General features: G+C 45.2%; 1 protein-coding gene across 5 annotated transcripts in view; it reads left to right on the forward strand.

Annotated features, from left to right (window-relative positions):
- Positions 1-19,351, forward strand: part of LOC309692139 (pleckstrin homology domain-containing family A member 5-like) — a 147,576-nt gene that overhangs the window by 92,235 nt on the left and 35,990 nt on the right. For 4 of the 5 annotated variants that reach the window (XM_082510360.1, XM_082510359.1, XM_082510362.1 and 1 more), the window contains 6 exons: positions 555-670; positions 7,439-8,524; positions 12,454-12,740; positions 13,290-13,528; positions 14,345-14,428; positions 16,944-17,063. In XM_082510360.1, the coding sequence (XP_082366486.1) occupies positions 555-670; positions 7,439-8,524; positions 12,454-12,740; positions 13,290-13,528; positions 14,345-14,428; positions 16,944-17,063 (1,932 nt within the window). The remainder of the gene's footprint in view (positions 1-554; positions 671-7,438; positions 8,525-12,453; positions 12,741-13,289; positions 13,529-14,344; positions 14,429-16,943; positions 17,064-19,351) is intronic. The other variant, XM_082510363.1, reaches the window with a different exon arrangement.

The raw sequence follows: 19,351 nt of genomic DNA on the forward strand, positions 1-19,351 counted from the left end.
ACTTTGGCAACAGTGGGGAGGAAAAACTCCCTTTTAACAGGAAGAAACCTCCAGCAGAACCAGGCTCAGGGAGGGGCGGGGCCATCTGCTGTGATTGGATGGGGTGGGGTAGGGTTAGGGTATTCACAGGGTTCACAGTGTGCAAGTTATAGATGTAAAAAAGGTAGAAAGTCTCAAAGTTTCACCTTGATGAGGTTAATGTACTGACCCCAAAGGTTTGATCAGAGGTTTGAGACTGAAAGAGGCGTCCATTTGTAGAAATACCCCAACAGATCCCATGTCCTGCCTCGTGCAAACACTTGACCACACCAGACTGATATCAAACATTTTACTGTCAGTTTTAGTTGAGCGGCTGTGTCTGAATTTCATGGTTCAAAATGCTAATACATAAAAAAATAGGTTTTTCTCACATAGATGTGTGTATACTTGTACATACACATAGAAAGTTGTGTGTTGGGCAGTTCAGTGTGATACTTGTGATGAAGTCATGATCCAGATTTGGTTCTCGCACTTCTGTTTTATCTTATTACCGCTCTCCCTCTGTCTTCACTCAGGCCACGCACCCCAACATGCGGACATATTACTTCTGCACTGACACAGCCAAAGAGATGGAGTCCTGGATGAAAGTCATGACAGACGCTGCTCTCGTCCACACTGAACCAGTCAGAAGGTTGGTGCTAACCACAGGGATATGTCTGACAGATAAGATGTGTGCAGATGTGAGGTACACACCTACTGTGCAGGGACACAGTTCTACAACGTGGAGTGTTGTTTTATATCCCACGCATCACAGGGGCCTCATTTATGGTGTGTTTTATGGCCTCAAAGTCTAAGGAGCTTGGATGACCTGGATGAACCTTCACAGACATCACAGCCTCTGAAAGGATTGAATCAAGACTTTTATCCTTAACTAGCATGAAGCAACAACATTTGAGCCCAATTTATTGTTTCTGACACCACTAAACGTCCTTTTAGCATTTAAACGCGACTGTCCAGATTCAGCTCCAGGAAGTCAGAGACACGTGCTGTTCTTTCAGAGCATGAAGTTAGAAGAAAAGGAGTATTTAAATGAGTCATGCAGGCATGATTTGCAACAGGCAATTCAAAGCTATTTGTGCTGAAAAAAGCATCATTTTGGTAATGTGGCTGTGATAGTCCCTCTAAGAACAGGAAAGCATTAGGAATACCAGGACTCATCAGAATAAGTATGCAGTTGGTGCAGGTGGTTTGCTTGACCATGTATACATGCCGAAACGTTGTTCTGTCCTGTAGTTCTTCCCCGATTTAACTTTTACATCGAATTACTACAAATGACTGGTATTTTGATGCTGCAGAGCAGAACATGGAGTAGCACAGGAAAGGGGAGAAACAGGGCACACGTCCCACAAACGTGTTAGAGCCAGCAGAGTTGGTCTTTGTGTTTTCAGACATTGTTGCACATCATGAAAACTCCAGAGCACACAGAAGCCTCTGCACATCTTTAGTCACTGGTATATCCGTACGACGTCACAGTCGTCTTCGTTCGGCTGCTCCCTTTACGGCTCACCACCATACCCACCCTGTGCTTGTCCTCCTCCACTAGGTCCAGGATTGTTTTCTCTGGGCTCCTTTTTTCTTCCTGCCTGTCAGCTCCATGTTCAACATCCTTCGTCCACTCCCCTCCTCTGCACAAACCATCTCAGCCTTGCCTCGCTAACTTAATCTCCAAACCGCTCAAACTGAGCTTATGCTCTTCATCCTGGTCACTTCCAATGAAAACAACTTTAACTCAGCCTCTCCAAACCACATATCATTGCAGGCCTCACTACCATCACAGATCATCCTTGAACTTTGCCTCTGCTGACTCCACCTGCATCCACTCCCTGCTTCACCTCTCTTGTGCGGTCTGTTGCTGTGGATGGCTCTTCTATCTGTACTATCTCTACGCCTTCTACCCGCGTGTATTTGTCTTGGTTTTACTGTCATTCGTTCCTCTTCTCTCCAGTGCATACCTCCACCTCTCTGGGCTCCACCTCCACCTACTTCCACCTGCTTCTACTCTCACCACAGATCAGAATGTAGTCTTCAAACATAGGAGCAGACGCCTGATGTAATCCCACCTGTACTGTGAACCTGTCACTCCTACCACCGCACTGCTGTCCCACTGGGCTCTCTTGGCACCTTATCAAAGGCTTTCTTTAGATCCAGAAAGACTGTTGACCTTCCCTACTTTTTCTCTTTAAGTGAACATCTTTCTGCAGTGAAGCCGTACTGATGCTTGCTAATCTTCGTCACCGAGCTTCAGCAGCTCTTTCTCATAGTTTCATAGTTTGGTCCATTGGCTTTATCCCTCTGTAGTTTTTGCAAAATAGACCCAGTCCTTGAACCGTACCAGCACACTTCTCCATTTCTTCATCACCCACTTACTTTCCAAAATTGTGTTAAGTAGTCTGGTGAAAAAGTCCACTGCCCTCTTTTTCTCTGCCCTGGGGTATGTCATCTGGATCAACCACCTTTCCACTCTACATCCTCACACTGTCTTTACGTGTTAGCACATTTCTGGACTTAATCAACCGAAGGTGCTGCACATCCTTTCTAGCTCGCGCTCTTCCCTGTCCAGTCAGTATGAGTCCTTTTCCCTTTACTTAGCGCCCAGCCTCATATACAACTCAGTATAAGCTTTTTCCTTTGCCGCTCTCTCTGTGCTGTATGCCGAGACTCCCAGTACTACTTCTTCCCGACTGTTCTAGCTTTTCTTTGCTAAAGTCTTCTTTTGAGTGCCTTGTTGTACTTACTCGTCTACCTTACAATACAAAGCGCCTTGTGGTGACTGTTGTTGTGATTTGGCGCTGTATAAATAAAATTGAATTGAATTAATCATCAAGTCTCCTTTTTGTCACAATCCTGGGTCTTTTGACCCAGCGTTTTGAGTTTTAGTTTATGTTTAAACCCTTCTAACTTCATTTTTTATCATGCCTAGGTTGTTATAGTGCTTTGTTATTAGATTCCCCTTGTGTCTTCCACCCATGTTAAGTCTCCTTTGCCCTTCATGTGTTTCATGTCTGTGTCTTACATTTCCTGTTTTATTTTGAAGAGGTCTGGTGTTCCTGTGTTCATCGTGTTCATCTTCACACTCCACGCAGTTTGTGAAGAGTGGACCCGGGTGCAGACACTCTAAAACTCAAACTTAACTGATGATGAGCTGTTTATTAAGGCAGACAGAACAGTACAAAATAAAAGAGCAAAAACAAAGCAAACTAAGCAATAACCTAAACTGGGTAAACTAGAAAGGAAGCACGAACTATGAAAAATCCTGGTAAACAGAAAAACAAACAAAACTCTAAACATGGCAATGATGATGAGCATATATATATATATATATATATATATATATATATATATATATATATATATATATATATATATATATATATATATATATATATATATATATATGAAAACCTGAACGCAGGACTGAATGAGAAGGCACAGACTAAATACACACAGGAGGCTAATGAGAGAAGTGGGAACACAGTGGAAGAGTAAAACTAAACACGATGAACACAGGAACACCAGACCTCTTCAAAATAAAACAGGAAACATAAGACGCAGACATGACAAACTGAACTAGACAACGTAAGACACAGACATGAAGCACATGAAGGGCAAAGGAGACTTAACATGGGTGGAAGACACAAGGGGAATCTAATAACAAAGCACTATAACAACCTAGGCATGATAAAAAAATGAAGTTAGAAAACCTGAAGGGCTTAAACACAAACTAAAACTCAAAACGCTGGGTCAGAAGACCCAGGATCGTGACACTTTTCTTCTGTCCTCGGTCCAGAGGATACACTGAACAACTTCTTGCTAGTTTCCCTTAGCACTACAATGTTGCCAGTCATCTGGTAACTTTTCCTTACCCCCCAGTGCCTGTCTCAACGTCTTCCTGAACTCTGTCCAACAGTCTACTTCCACCACTGCTTTCACCCGAAGCTGGCTGGCTACGTTCTCCCCTGCTGCTAGCTTGCAGTCTCCTCTCTCTTTCAAATTGCACCTCGTGTATATGATGTAGTCCATCTGTGCACCTTCCTCTCTTCCTCTTCTTTCCATGCTAAAATCTACTATTATGTGCCCTTCTGTATTTCTGTCTTTAGCAGCATACTTGCCTAACATCACCTGTTCCCTTCAGCTACATGTCCACTGAAATCTGCTCAAATTACGTTTCCCTCTTCCTCGGGGGACACACTCTACCCCTTTATCTCTGCCAGCCGACAGCTGTGGGGTATAAATCATCCAATTTCCAGCTTCAAACACAACTCATGATGTTGTCCGACACTCTCTTTACCATTACATTAGTCAAGATCAGCCGTACACTATTTCTTTGTCTACGCCATGGTAGAAAAACCTGAACCCACCTCCAATGCCCATGTTCTCCTGTAGACACATATATCTACCTTCCTTCTTTCCTTCTAATCAGCCAGTCATAGTCCCTATGGTCCCTAATCTCACCTCCTCACTCCTGCCTCTCCTTCTGTCTTGTTGCCACCGAACACACCTTCCTCCTTTCCTCTTCCTTTGTCTTCGGCCAACAGTAGCACAGTTTCCACCAGCATCCTGTTAGCCAACAACACTGGAGGTGGTCGTTGTTAACCCAGGCCCCGAACGATCCGGTATGGAAAGCTCATTCTTTGTGATCCGCATGTTTGATTTGGCCAAAATTTCCATCGGATCCCCTTCCTAATAAAACCCTCCTCATTTACCTGGACCGGCACTAGGAATGCACTGGCCTGTGACCCCGTGTGGCTGGGTACTCAGCGTCACATATTGACTTTGAGATGTTTTTCCTGTTCAAAACAATAGTAGAAGATCCATTAGATAACAACTGACATGGCAGCAAAGATGCAGTAATCAGTCTAAGCTCTGACTGAGCTTCAGTGTCTTAGAGTAACGCTGTATGCTGCTCAGGTGTGACACTCGGGACTGTGTGTTATAGCTGGGAACCATCACACTTGGGTAATTTTCCTCAAGTACTTACTGATTAGGTAAACTACCCAATACGTGTCTGTGAAGGTTCTCAGTCATCCAGCTCATCGTAGTCTGAGGAGCTTGGAAAGAAAAGCATCTGGACTTCTTTGAGTTACTTGAAGACGTTTCACCTCTCATCCAAGAAGCTTCTTCAGTTCTAAGGGTCAAATGGTGGAGAGTCCCAGATTTAAACCCAGTGGGAGTTTCCCCCCACAGAGGGACGAAGGACCCCCTGATGATCCTCTACCTAATCACATGAGCCAAGGTGTGAAACCTGGCCCCACCCTATCATGTGATTTCCTGAGGTCAGATGGTCCAGGATGTGAGTGGGCGTCTGAGAAGGGATCTCAAAACTGGATTATAGATGGCAGACAGTTGGTGTCGTAAACCACCGCCTCTGTTCAAAGATGGTCGCTCCACTGACCTCAGGAAATCACATGATAGGGTGGAGCCAGGTTTCACAATGAGCTCACCCGAAACCCTGGCTGATTGGGACCCACACCCGCTTTCACACCTTGGCTCATGTGATTAGAGGATCATCAGGGGTCCTTTTGTCCCTCTGTGGGGGGAAACTCCCACTGGGTTTAAATCTGGGACTCTCCACCATCTGACCCTCGAACTGAAGAAGCTTCTCGGAGGTGAAACATCTTCAAGCAACTCAAAGAAGTCCAGACGCTTTTGTTTCCAAGCTCCTTAGACTACCCAATACGTGCGCTTACTGGTAAGGTTCAGTTACACTAAACAGATTATAATTTATTGACACTTACTGTGGTCCATGTAAGCCAAACCCATCAAGTAGTTGTTGTTATTGTGCCATATAGTTACATTAATCCCTAACATAATGATGATCCAACATATGATTAACCACTCTGTGTTGATATAAATAATATTGTAATGTAACACAGTATACCCGCTCAAAGTCGCGGTTCAGAGTTGGTGGATTTTTCCTTATAATTAAATTCCCACAATTTGGCAGAAACTGCAAATATCTGTCATAATTTTTATGGCTTTTTTGTAGCAATATATAACTTTTCAGGCATTTTAATGCTTAATTAATAAGAGCAAAGAAATTCTTAAATAATTAAATAAATTATAAATTTAAAATATAAATAATTGTAAGTTTTAATTCATTTAAAATTCACAAAATAAGCACGAACGTAAATTCAGCATCCATCCATCCATCCATCCATCCATCTTCTTCCACTTTATCCGGGGCCGGGTCGTGGGGGCAGCAGAGAAGCCCAGACCTCCTCCTCCCCTCCTCCAGCTTATCTGGGGGAACACCGAGGCGTTCCCAGGCCAGCCGAGAGATATAATCTCTCCAGCGTGTCCTGGGTCTGCCCCGGGGCCTCTCCTGTAAATTCAGCAAAATTTACATATTAAAATTAGTACTATACACATTTTTAGGACTGTAGAGCGATCACAAAGGAACCGTAGAGGAAAATGAGGAAACGCTCCTGTAGTCTGAGGCGGCTTGTTTCATTCATCTCTCCTTATTGCATCTTTGGCAGGTGGAGTCCAGCATTCCCACATTGGAAAAGTTTATCTTGAGTATTTTGTTGCGTGTTCTTGTGTTTTGATGGCACCCAAATGCATATTCAGGGTTTAAACGATAAAAACTGGCATTTATAGACATTTTTTGACCACATGCAAAATTTGTGTTTTTTCACTATTCGTGAGTGCTCGGCGAATGAGACCCTCACAGATTCTGTGGATCAACAGATGTACATGTACATGCAGTATTCGTTTGTAATTGAAGGATCAGGTTTTCCAGTCACAGTTTTAGATGTTGAAGAAATGAGCATCTATAAATATGCTGGACCTGAAGATCTAAGCAGCAGGCTTGTGGGGTTCTCCCAAGTTGAAGTGATGGGTAGCTGCTGATGGTGGTCTGAGGAGGTACAAATGACAAACTGATGACAGGATGTGATCTGCAGCAGTTCCAAGTCTTCAGGACTTCTGGACTTAAGCTTCTGCCAGTGTCTTGGTGCCAAATAACACAGCTCGCCTTTAGAGATCTTCCAGATTAGTGGGTGGGGGCTCATCTCTGTCTCATCTCTGATCTGAGTGCTCAAATGTTCTGTGTGATCATGAAAGAAAAAACATTGTGTAGTGCCACCTCCTTAAAAAAACCACACATCAATGCTCGAATCTGTATTATTCTGTATTTGTTCATTGCGATGCTTCATTAAGGCTCTGCTCTAAATAAAGGATACTTTTAAGTAATTAAAGAAACTCCACTGAGCACATACTCCCTGCAGTTTTGCATCATTAGAGGGTTTTTTTGACAAAAATATGAAACTTCTGAGAAATCGTGGACTCGAAAAGGTTGACAGAAGGCGAGAGGAGCTGTCTCACTCACACAGGGATTGTTACAATAAATGTCTTTCCTTATTTTGCTGAATTCCACTTCCTGTTTTTTCTGTCACAGAACGGACAAGTTGAAAGGGGACCAGCGGAGACCTCAAGAGCTGAACAACCTGCTGAACCACAGAGTCCTCACACGGCCCGAGATCCAGAACAACGAACGCAATCGAGAACCTGCGTGTCAACATTCCCTGTCGCAGGTCGACGACAAATGGCAAAAAGATGTTGTGAAACACAATGACCAGAGGGAGCAAGAGTACTACACCTTACAGCGGGAGGGAGAAAGGTACTCTCTGAAGAAAGAGGGCGTGAGCTACATGCTGCAGAAGGATGGAGATAGGTATCTCCTGCACAAGGATGGAGAAAAGTACCTCCTGAGAAAGGATGGGGAGAAATACTCGCTGCAGAAAGATGAAAAAGTGTACACCATTCACAGAGATCTGGAGAAGTGCGGCGTCCGTAAAACGGATGATAAACACGCGGTGACGCCGGCTGAGGAGAAGTATCTGCTCGCAAAAGACGGAGAAAAGTACGCGCTGCAGAAAGTAGGCGACCGACACACGCTCCAGAAAGATGGAAAAAAGTGCCTCTCTCAAAAGGAGGTCAAGAGACAGCTGTCATTAAAGGAAACTGAAAGGTTCAGCACTATGAGGGAGAAGGATAATAAATATGGCACTATACAAGTTATGGACAAATACAACACTATGAAAGAAATTAAGAGATACAGCTCGTTTCGAGAGGGGGATAAATACGCGACTCTGAGGGACGCAGAGAAATGTGCTACGGTTTGTGATAAATACGGCTTTCAGAGAGATCCGAGCACCGACAGGGCTCTGACTAAAATCAACAGCATCAAGCTACAACCAGCCCAGGCTGCCGCCATCGCAGCTGCGGTGTCTGCGTCTCGCCAGAACCAGGCCAACATCAGCGCCCAGAAACCTGCACAGGTCAGTGGCTCAGGGTGTGGGACAGGCGAGCAGCAAAGGGACTGCAGCCCCACAGAGGTGGATGGCAACCTGGCCAGGGTTCCCGTAAAGTCTCCAGCTCCAGTCCAGGAGCCAGAAAAGGGTTTGTCCAGGACCAACTCCATTCAGCAGCTGGAGCACTGGGTCCATCCGCAAAGGAGAGGAATGGACGATAACCCAAAGAGGTGAGCAAAGCAACTTTTCATTCAGTACATTTAAAACGTTAACAAAGAGGGAGGAAAACATTCAAAATACACCGTTGCATAAGTAACATAAGTATAGGCATTGAACCAAACCTCAACATAGAGATTAGCTTCACACGGGATGTGGATGCAGCTCACTTTCTAGCTACTTATTTTAGAAGCTAATCTTTGTACATTCCAGGTGTAACACACTTCACTGCTGAATATACTTTTCTATTTTTCCATTTTGTGGGCTCCAAAGGACTAAATGATTGTGTCGAACTGGGAGTGTTATTTCTAGATCGTAAAGATCAAAGCTCTTAGTGTTTGTCATGCGGTGAATGGCCAGTGACTTTTTCCCACCATCAAGTGCGGGATCTACCAAGATGCTCTGTCCCCACTGCTGTTCTGCATAGGCCTGAACCCCCTCAGTGAGATCATTAACAAGACTGGCTACGGATACCGTCTACGGAAAGCAGCAATCTTGAGCCACCTCCTGTACATGGATGACATCGAGCTGTATGCCAAGAGTGAACGAGACATCGATTCACCGATCCACACCACCAGGATCTACAGCAATGACATCGGGATGTCGTTCGGACTGGAGAATGTAGTCGGATGGTATCAAAGAGAGGGAAGGTAGTCCGAACTGAGGGGATTGAATCTACTTAGCACTTTTAATTCTTATTCTTATTTTTATTTTTATATCTATTTAAGCGTTTATGACAGCATGTTTGCACTGAAGCACCGCAGCAATTTCCTAATGTTGTAAACCTGCTCAACATTTGGCAATAAAACCCTTTCTGATTCTGAACTACCAGAAGGCAACATTGCAGACATAGAGTACTTGGGGATCCCACAGACAAATGGGAACCATGAAGAGGCCACTAGGAAAGCTGCAACCATCTATCAACACCTACACCCTGCCTGTGATCAGGTACCCTGCTGGGATAGTAAGTTGGCCAAAGGAGGAGATAGAAGCCACTGACATGAAGACAAGAAAGCTCCTGACGATGCATGGAGGGTTTCAGGGGTCCATCACAGCAGGCAAGACCCCAGGCTGTGTAAAGATGCCCCAGAGACAATCCAGCACATAACAGCAGGGTGCAAGATGCTAGCAGGCAGGGCATACATGGAACGCCATAACCAAGTGGCCGGCATAGTGTACAGGAACATCTGTGCGAGTATAACCTGGAAGTCCCGAGGTCACAATGGGAGATGCCCCCAAGGGTGGTGGAGAACGACCGAGCTAAGATCCTGTGGGACTTCCAGATACAGACGGACAAAATGGTGGTGGCTAACCAACCGGACATAGTGGTGGTAGACAAACAGAAGAAGACGGCCGTAGTGATCGATGTAGCGGTTCCCAATGACAGCAATATCAGGAAGAAGGAACACGAGAAGCTGGAGAAATACCAAGGGCTCAGAGAAGAGCTCGAGAGGATGTGGAGGGTGAAGGTAACAGCGGTCCCCGTGGTAATCGGAGCACTCAATGACTCCCAAGCTAGGTGATGGAGAGAGACGCAGATATAGAGATGGTTCCCTGATTGTAAGTTTTTTCTTGCTTTTTTTTTTTTGTTTAGCCTGTCTTTTCTGGCAGCTTTTGCAATCAGAATTGTAATCAGTAATTTTCCAAGATGAGCTCTACAAATTCACTACAGGCTCCTGTTGTTCACGTGTTATTTTTATCTGTTTATGTATTCATTTCTATCAGTCTTATTTATATTATTACAGTTATGTCTAAGCTGACAGGCGGGAGGTAAAAAAGGAGAAAATACAATAACAGGATAGACCATGAATACAAAAGCAGTTGATCGCCAACTGCTGGACTTGTAATGGTGACATTATGTTTAGTTTAACTGTTTAATGTTTTGTTGTACAGAAGAGCTTTCTTCCTTTCTACCATGTCATAGTGCTGGGATGGATTCAGGATCAAATTGATCTGTTGTGCATGTGTTCAGTTTGGAGGTTTTCCTAAATGGATTTATCGAGTTAAGGACTGAACAGTAATGTTTAGATAACCTTCTGTGCGCTCACATATTGTGCTGACATATTCTTCCATCCTGACCTTCTTCAGCGTTTCCCTTAGTTGTTTTTAAGGACCATACAGTTGTTTGTAAATTCGAATTAGGAGGAGGCCATTTACCTGGAAAGGGAAAGACCATCTCTGAATGGAGGAGGGGCCTAAGGGTCCATCTGTCACCACCTTACAATGCTGTGATTGCAGCCATTCCCCAACTCTCTGTGAATGGGACTCATGGTTATTGATCAGTGGTTGCTGATCAATGGTCATGCATATTAATGATCATAAACTGACCTCCCAGCCCATTGTTCATCAGTGCTGCTGGTTTGAATCGTCGTCCTGGTTATAAGGTTGGAAACCTGCCGTCAGCTGGACTGAAGACGTCACCTGATGATGAAGAAACGTTTCTCAGGGCTGGACTGGCCTACGGGCATGCCGGGCATTTGCCCGGTGGGCTGCTCGTCATTTTTCGTTTTTATGGGCCGATGGGGTTTTATTTCTTTTCTTTTTAACGGTATAAATGAAAGGTGGTGGATTGGCCAGTTGGTCATGATCGACTCTGGGCTGGACCAATTACAGCCGAGGAGGTCGAACTTTAAAGTTGAGGTGAAAAGGAACACGATTTGTGCCGTACTACTTCAGCTAGAAAGTTGCTAATTCAATCATGAAACTGATCAATGATCAGCTGATCGGCTTTTCTCTGCGCCAGAAACAGGAAACCAGCGGAGGTCGGGCTAAACAACAGCAGCACGTTTAAGCTCGATCAGCTGTTGTTAGAATTTATTTAATATTAATTTCTAGTATCAGCTGATGTTTGCTGGAGCCACAGCTGTAAAGCTGCTGGTCATGATGTTGGTTTGGATATGTGGTGAGAGGGAAACATGAAGATGAAACCAGGAGATGTCCTTACTGAATCATCAGAGCTGTGATGGAGAAACAAGTTTACCTTTTAGGTGACATGAATGAGTTGAAGTTATGAGCTGTTTCTGAGAGACAAATAACACCAGGATCCTTTTCTAAGTAGCTGACAGCTGGTAACTGTGCAGGGGCGGATCTAGCAAAGTGTTGCCAGGGGGCCAGGTAGGGCATTAACAGGGAGAGGGGGGCACAAAGAAATACTTTTCTTTCTTATTCTCATTTAAAATGTCTCGTTTTTAACAAATAATTATCTGAATCTTACAACCAAAGTTTTAATCTGATTAAAATGTGTAGAAATCCATTATTGTATTCAGTAAATATTAAGCCTAGTATATATCCTAGTAAGTTATAGTATCCTTTCCTTTGGGAAGGTACCATCTGTGCAGTCTATAATTCTGCTGAAGAAAGATGTTGAATCTATTTAATTACTGGAGAAAAATAATAGATTTCTGTGCATTTGCTTTATAAGTGCATTAAATTAAAAACATTTTGTCAATTAAGCATCTTGAGGCCGAGGGTGGGGGAGTGGTTCCCTACTTTTTTCTTTTCTGTTTTTTGCTGGGAGTTGGCAACCCTATTAGTGAGGTATATGTAATTATAAATTAGGTTGTTTTATATTTTTTCTAAGTACTGTTTAGAATAGCAGAATAGGGAGGATGGTGTAGGTTTAAGTTTATTATAAAGGCTTTATGGCTTTTCCTATAATACCATGGTGGGCCGGTCACTAGTCAAAATGCTGATTTTTTTTGTCCCAGTCCAGCCCTGATGTTTCTCCCACTGAAAACGTCCAGATGAACAGATGTTACTGTACATCCAGCACTTTAGTAACAGGTGTCACGAAGTTGACATTTCAGACATGTCAGAAGCTCTGACTTTTTTTGCCGTCTCTCCAAACACTGAATCCAGATACCGAGTGAAGGCCAGCACTCCAGCCTTCCCTGCAGTAGGGACAAACTAAAAGAGCTATATGCATTTTTTTCTTATTTTCCAGTGTTACATCGTACCAGACTTTACCGAGAAACATGCCCAGCCACCGTACCCAGATTGTACCCCGCTACCCTCAGGGGTACCGCACGCTGCCCCGCAACAGCATGATGAGGCCCGAAAGCATTTGCAGTGTGGCAGGCTCGGTATATGACCGGGCCCTCCATCCAGCCTGCACGTCTGCTGTTAGCACAACAGAGAAGAGAAAATCAATGAGGGATGACACAATGTGGCAGCTCTATGAGTGGCAGCAGAGGCAGGCCTTCTCCAGGCAAAGTCTGGCTCAGCCAGCAGGTACACTTTTACAAATAACATCGATTTCTTTTCTGAAGTTGTATAAATGGTACCTATGCCTTTTCTATATTAGTACCCTATGTTTCTTTTTCTTGTTGTTCCCATAAGACTTGTTAGAAAGAACACATGACACAGATGGGCTGCAGCAGACCATGACAGACAGTAACCATCTGTCAGAGAGGATGTGGCTGTGAGGTTGTGAGATGCCTTATTGACAAGTCCATGTTGTCTAAAACAGTATTTCTTTTTTTTTAACAAAATGTATGTCATTTAATCAGATGAGCATTTTTTTAGCTAAGAAACATGAGTGGCCATAAAAAACTTTAAAGAGGAACCTCTTGGATGATGTGATGCCTTACGTCCTGTCGGGCAGTTTCAATCATGGCCTGAATGATTGGTTGTGCCAAACACGTTTGCTTTTCCAAGAGCAGCTCTGTAGACTCCCTGCATCCTGTCTGCCCTGGATAAGCTGCTCCAGTTGTATAAGCGTTAAATGTTCTGGTAAGCCAACAGTGACACGTTCTCCTGTGTTGTTGTTTGTGCTTCCAGGTGTGGGTCATTACGGCACGCTGCCCAGCATTAAGACCATGGGCAACATCTCCCAACATGCCGTGGCGCACTCCATTCCCACTTCCCCATCTCATGGCTCTCTGGCTCTGTACAGCACATTCTCCCCTTCTCGTCAGCAGGTTGCTCAAAATCATAGTAGCTCCCACTCTGAGGTTTCTTCGCCCATATTGAGGGGGGACGTGACTCTTGATCGCCGGCACAGGACACACCTTGCGAAGGTAACGGTCATGGCACAGGAATTCCATTTAAATATTAAGCTTTCATCATGCAGGACGTTCAATACAAAACAAAGGTATACCAAAATCCAATGCTCTGGGGTGTGGCTGCTAAACTGTAGCAGAGGCTACTTGGTTTAAACAGTAATAAGTACATGAAGAGTGAAGCTGTTTTGCTCGGTCCATTCTTGGCATTAACGTGGACTGGCTTTAGGGTGTTCCTGAAGAGATGGTAGGTATAAGCAGCACTACAGGAGCATTAACAAACCATATGACCGGTATGACTCGGACAGAGAGATACATAAACAGGGCTGTGAAAGCTAAAAGGCAGGAGGAAAAGATCAGAAAGAAAAAGGAAAGCGGGAGAAAATGCATGTGTGTTTGTCATGAAATGTGCTTGATAGAGAGGGTGAGAAGCTCCAGCTCTTCTGGGGAAATAACAAGACATTCCCAAGCCAGCCAAGAGATGTAATTTTTGTAGCATGTCATGGGTGTGTCCCAGAGCTTCCTCCCAGTGGGATATGCCTGGAAAACCTCACGTAGGAGCCCCTCAGGAGTCATCCTTGTCAGATGCCTGAACCACTTCAGCTGGCTTCTTCTGATATGGAGGAATATAAAGATGTTTTGATTTCAGAAATATACAAGAGAAAAGAGGAGCAACCAAAACCTTTGGAAAAACTGAAAAGCTCACGTCTGACGTTTGTCAACATCTACAGTTTACAGGGGTTTCATACAGCTGAGCAAATATCTCATAGCTATATGTGACAGAGAGTAGGAACACTGCCTTAAGTGAATGTGATGAACTCTGTCCTCTTCTAGTACGGATACACAGCTGATCGACGATCCATTGCAGTTGGCATCCCATCTCAGACTATCACTCCACAGTCTCTGCAGGGCAAGACGGTAAGCAGCACCATGACATTCACCGTGTGCTCCGCCTCCACTGTTAAAGAAGAGTGACATCTGTGTTTTGGTTTGATCAACTATAAAATGTTGATGGTTAAACATTTTGCACTGGTTTCTACACAGTGGTGTGTTGTTTTATTTTAATGGGTGCCAGTCACATCGAGTCTTTGTACATCACACCATAAATAGCAACCAAATGAAGAGCTCACTGGCGAGTAAGCCTCCGGTAAAGTCATTAGGTCAACGAGAGCCACAATTCCAGGAACTTCATTTTTTAATGTCCAGCAGAACGTGTGTGAGTGAGCGTGTGTTTGTGTGTGCGTGTGCGTGAGCGCGTGTGTGCGTGTGAGTGTGTGTGTGTGTGTGTGTGGTGAGTGAGTGAGTGCGTGTGTGTGTGTTTGTGTGTGCGTGTGCGTGTGAGTGAGCGCGTGTGTGCGTGTGAGTGTGTGTGTGTGTGTGTGTGTGTGGTGAGTGAGTGAGTGCGTGTGTGTGAGTGAGTGTGTGTGCGTGTGAGTGAGCGTGTGTTTGTGTGTGCGTGAGCGCGTGTGTGCGTGTGAGTGTGTGTGCGTGCGTGTGTTTGTCTGTGTGCGCGCGCGTTCGTGTGTGTGCGTGTGAGTGTGTGTGTGTGTGTGGTGAGTGCGTGCGTGTGTGTGTGTGTGTGTGTGTGTGTGTGTGTGTGGTGAGTGAGTGCGTGTGTGTGAGTGTGTGTGTGTGCGTGTGTTTGTGTGTGTGCGTGTGTGTGAGTGAGTGTGTGTGCGTGTGTTTGTGTGTGTGCGTGTGTGTGAGTGTGTGTGTGTGTGGTGAGTGAGTGCGTGTGAGTGAGTGAGTGTGTGTGCGTGTGTTTGTGTGTGTGCGCACGCGTTCGTGTGTGTGTGTGTGTGTGAGTGTGTGTGTGAGTGTGTGTGTGTGTGTGTGTGTGTGCGTGTGAGTGTGTGTGCGTACGTGTGTTTGTCTGTGTGCGCGCGCGTTCGTGTGTGTGCGTGTGAGTGTGTGTGTGTGAGTGAGTGTGTGTGGTGAGTGTGTGTGTGTGTGTGTGTGTGTGTGTGAGTGAGTGTGTGTGAGTGAGTGCGTGTGTGTGAGTGCGTGTGTGTGTGTGTGTGTGAGTGAGTGTGTGTGAGTGCGTGTGTGTGAGTGCGTGTGTGTGTGTGTGGTGAGTGAGTGTGTGTGAGTGAGTGTGTGTGAGTGAGTGTGTGTGCATGTGCGTGTGAGTGAGCGTGTGTGCATGTGAGTGAGCGTGTGTGTGTGCGTGTGAGTGAGCGCGTGTGTGTGAGTGAGTGTGTGTGCGTGTGTGTGAGTGAGTGTGTGTGCGTGTGTGTGAGTGAGTGTGTGTGCGTGTGTTTGTGTGTGTAGGCGCGCGTTCGTGTGTGTTTGTGTGTGTGCGTGTGTGTGAGTGAGTGTGTGTGCGTGTGTTTGTGTGTGTGCGCACGCGTTCGTGTGTGTGTGTGCGTGTGAGTGAGCGTGTGTGTGTGCGTGTGAGTGAGCGCGTGTGTGCATGTGAGTGAGCGTGTGTGTGTGCGTGTGAGTGAGCGCGTGTGTGTGAGTGAGTGTGTGTGCGTGTGTGTGAGTGAGTGTGTGTGCGTGTGTGTGAGTGAGTGTGTGTGCGTGTGTTTGTGTGTGTGCGCGCGCGTTCGTGTGTTTGTGTGTGTGTGTGTGTGTGCGTGTGTTTGTGTGTGTGCGCGCGCGTTCGTGTGTGTGTGTGTGTGTGTGTGTGTGTGTGTGTGTGAGTGCATGTGTGTGAGTGAGTGTGTGTGCGTGTGTGTGAGGTGAGTGTGTGTGCGTGTGTGTGAGGTGAGTGTGTGTGCGTGTGTGTGAGTGAGTGTGTGTGCGTGTGTTTGTGTGTGTACGCGCGCGTTCGTGTGTGTGTGTGTGTGTGTGTGTGTGTGTGTGGTGAGTGAGTGCATGTGTGTGAGTGAGTGTGTGCGCGCGTGTTTGTGTGTGTGCGCGCGCGCGCGTTCGTGTGTGTGTGTGCGTGTGAGTGAGTGAGCGAGCGTGTGTGCGTGTGAGTGAGTGTGAGTGTGTGTGTGGTGAGTGAGTGAGCGTGTGTGTGTGTGTGAGTGTGTGTGCGTGCGAGTGAGTGTGTGTGTGTGCGCGTTCGTGCGTGCGAGCGTGTGTTTGTGTGTGTGTGCGCGTTCGTGCGTGTGTGTGAGTGAGTGTGCGTGCGTGTGTTTGTGTGTGTGCGTGTGAGTGAGCGTGTGTGTGCGCGTTTGTGCGTGCGTGCGCGCGTGTGTTTGTGTGTGTGCTTGTGTGCGTGTGAGTGAGCGTGTGTGTGCGCGAGTTTGTGCCTGCGTGCGCGCGTGTGTTTGTGTGTGTGCGTGTGTGCGTGTGAGTGAGCGTGTGTGTGCGCGTTTGTGCGTGCGCGCGTGTGTTTGTGTGCGCGCGTGTGTTTGTGTGCGCGCGTGTGTGTGTTGGTCTTTGCTCTGAAGTTGTGTTTAATTAGTTGCCTTTAATTTGTTCTAGCAAATGAGCCAGAAATGCATTGCAGTGGTTCTCCTCTGTGTGTTGCTCTGTGCAGCCGGAGGAGCTGACACTGCTGCTGATCAAGCTTCGCCGGCAGCAGGCGGAGCTCAACAGCCTGCGGGAACACACAGTAGCTCAGCTAATGGCCGTTGGTATGGAAGGGCACAACGCAAAGGTCAGCTCTGAGTGTATGTGTTTGTGCATGCACGTATTTGTGCTTTCCCAGCCAAGCAGTCAAAACACACACTGTGTGCATTTGTATGTATCTGCAAGAGGACCGCTATTCATCGTCTGGTTTAGACGTCGTGTCTGCTCGGTTTGGAAAAATCTCGTGTTTTGGTTTAAATCATAGACTGTATGTAAAAGATGTCACCTCCATCATTTGGATTTGGCATCTTGATGGCTCGATGTTATCCTGTAACCACGGCTACGTTGACTTTTGTGACCATATTTTGACAAAAGACGATAGTTCTAAGATTAGCGAGCTGCGTGGATAAACTGTGCTGGTGCTGCACGTAGACACAAACTAGCAAAAAATACTGACTGTCAAATGATTCAGAACTGTTTCACGAGGTCCCTCAAACTTGGTCTTCATGTTCATGGAATTAGACGGCAGTCAGCCGGCTGTATTGACTCACCTCCCTAACCCTCACTCTATGCTTACCTCTTTTTTATTTAAACACAAAGAAACAGTGTCACTGTGGAGTATTGTTGTGGCATTAATGGTGGATGGGTTTGTCCAGTCGCCCAGTCCTAACTGCCTCCGAGTCATCCAGGTGTCTTCCCTCCAGACAAAAGAAAAGAAACCTGAATAGTCCCACCTGTAGCTCCCCCATGGATCGTGGCACTTGTAATTTCTGGGATTATTTTAGTAGAATTGACAGCAGGCTCCGAGGAAAGGTTATTTTTGACTGCCAGGCCAGCCTGTGTGAGCTATTTACAGGAATAAAGAATAATGCTCAGACTGTTACCTTTACTATTTCACAAAAGCTTAAAAGGTCCATTTCCACAATTTAGACTTTAATTGCAGGAAATGTTATCAAAGAAGTTTCGCAGGAGACGAAGCAAACAAACAAAATCACAAAACAATCATCAAATCACCTGAATACTTATCTGACTAACTCTGAGCTGAGTTTGTTCTTGTCTTTGGTGAGGAGAGCTTGGAGATCGATGAGCACATCCAGATTGTTTTATTTTATTTCTATTTATATAATGTACATAACTCACCCACTTGTATATACTCATTCACTGTATATAGGCTCTTTTTTTCTCTGCACAGAGGAGCGTATCAGGTCACCTTTCACTGCGTGTTACACCTGTATAACTATGCACGGGACAAATAAAGAATCTTGAATCTCAACTAGGCCCAAAGATGCACTTATCCCCATGATAATCACCCAATAGGAAAGCAGCATTCAGTCGAAGTGTGATGTGGTCAATTCAACCATCTAACACGGCAAAAATGAGCTGATGAAAAGACAAAATCCCAAAGTCGATTAATGAGTTCACAGGTTGGACTTCGGTTCCCCCTCTCGCGTCTCTGCGGGGAGTTTAAACGGTGACCTGTTTAGATCCAATGTTCTGAACTGCTCATTGCACAGAAGACTAAAGGAAGAATCTCTTTTACACCCCACATTTATACCTGCTCACCCGTCCTCCACCTTCCTTCACCGGACGTCACATCTTCACATTTTGGTCGTCTAATAAAGTTGTTGACATGTAATCATCCGATGTCCACCCACAACTCGTATATCTGACTTACATGGTTTAACACAAAGTCTAAACTTTAAAATCAGTAAAATCATTTCATTTTCTTTGTTATTCTGAACATAAAGAATTCACGTTTAAACATTCAGGAACATAATCCCTTCATAATTCAAATACAGAGGAATACTTTGTTTTACTTTTTAAAACAAAGTATTTAGTATTTAGCTGTGATGGTCACACGACACGTGCATGACGTGCTGCTTTGAGCCCATCAGTATGTATGTTGTATCTGTCTTCTTTTATGTATTGAAGATCAAGAAGTTATTCCACGCTGCGTGTGGAGATGGCGTGACAGATATTCCACCGTCATGTCGTGAATTTAGTTTGTAGGCCTGAACCTACTGCGGTGCGTGAGCTCAAGTGTTTCAAACTATAAAACTGTGAGGGAGGCGAGTGAGGCCCCAGAATGCAGACTGTGATAAACTAAAGAAGAGTCATTAATTCATCAAGTGTGGGTATCCACAGAAGCTAAAACACACACTAGGGCTGTGGGACACTGGAGTGCTGAAGTGACAGCAGGACAGAACTTAACGCAAGCCGAAGGACAAGCAAAATAAGATGGGAAGTGAAGAACACGGACAGAAAGGGAAGCTAGAACTGACACAGACGTGAACACAACACAAGCAGGATCTGACTAAGAAACTAAACCAGAAAACAATGAAAATGCTAAACTCAGTCTACGAGAGCGATAACAGA

This window comes from Aulonocara stuartgranti, assembly GCF_965226115.1.
Source record: "Aulonocara stuartgranti genome assembly, chromosome: 17".
In the NCBI taxonomy this organism is placed as follows: Eukaryota; Metazoa; Chordata; class Actinopteri; order Cichliformes; family Cichlidae; genus Aulonocara; species Aulonocara stuartgranti.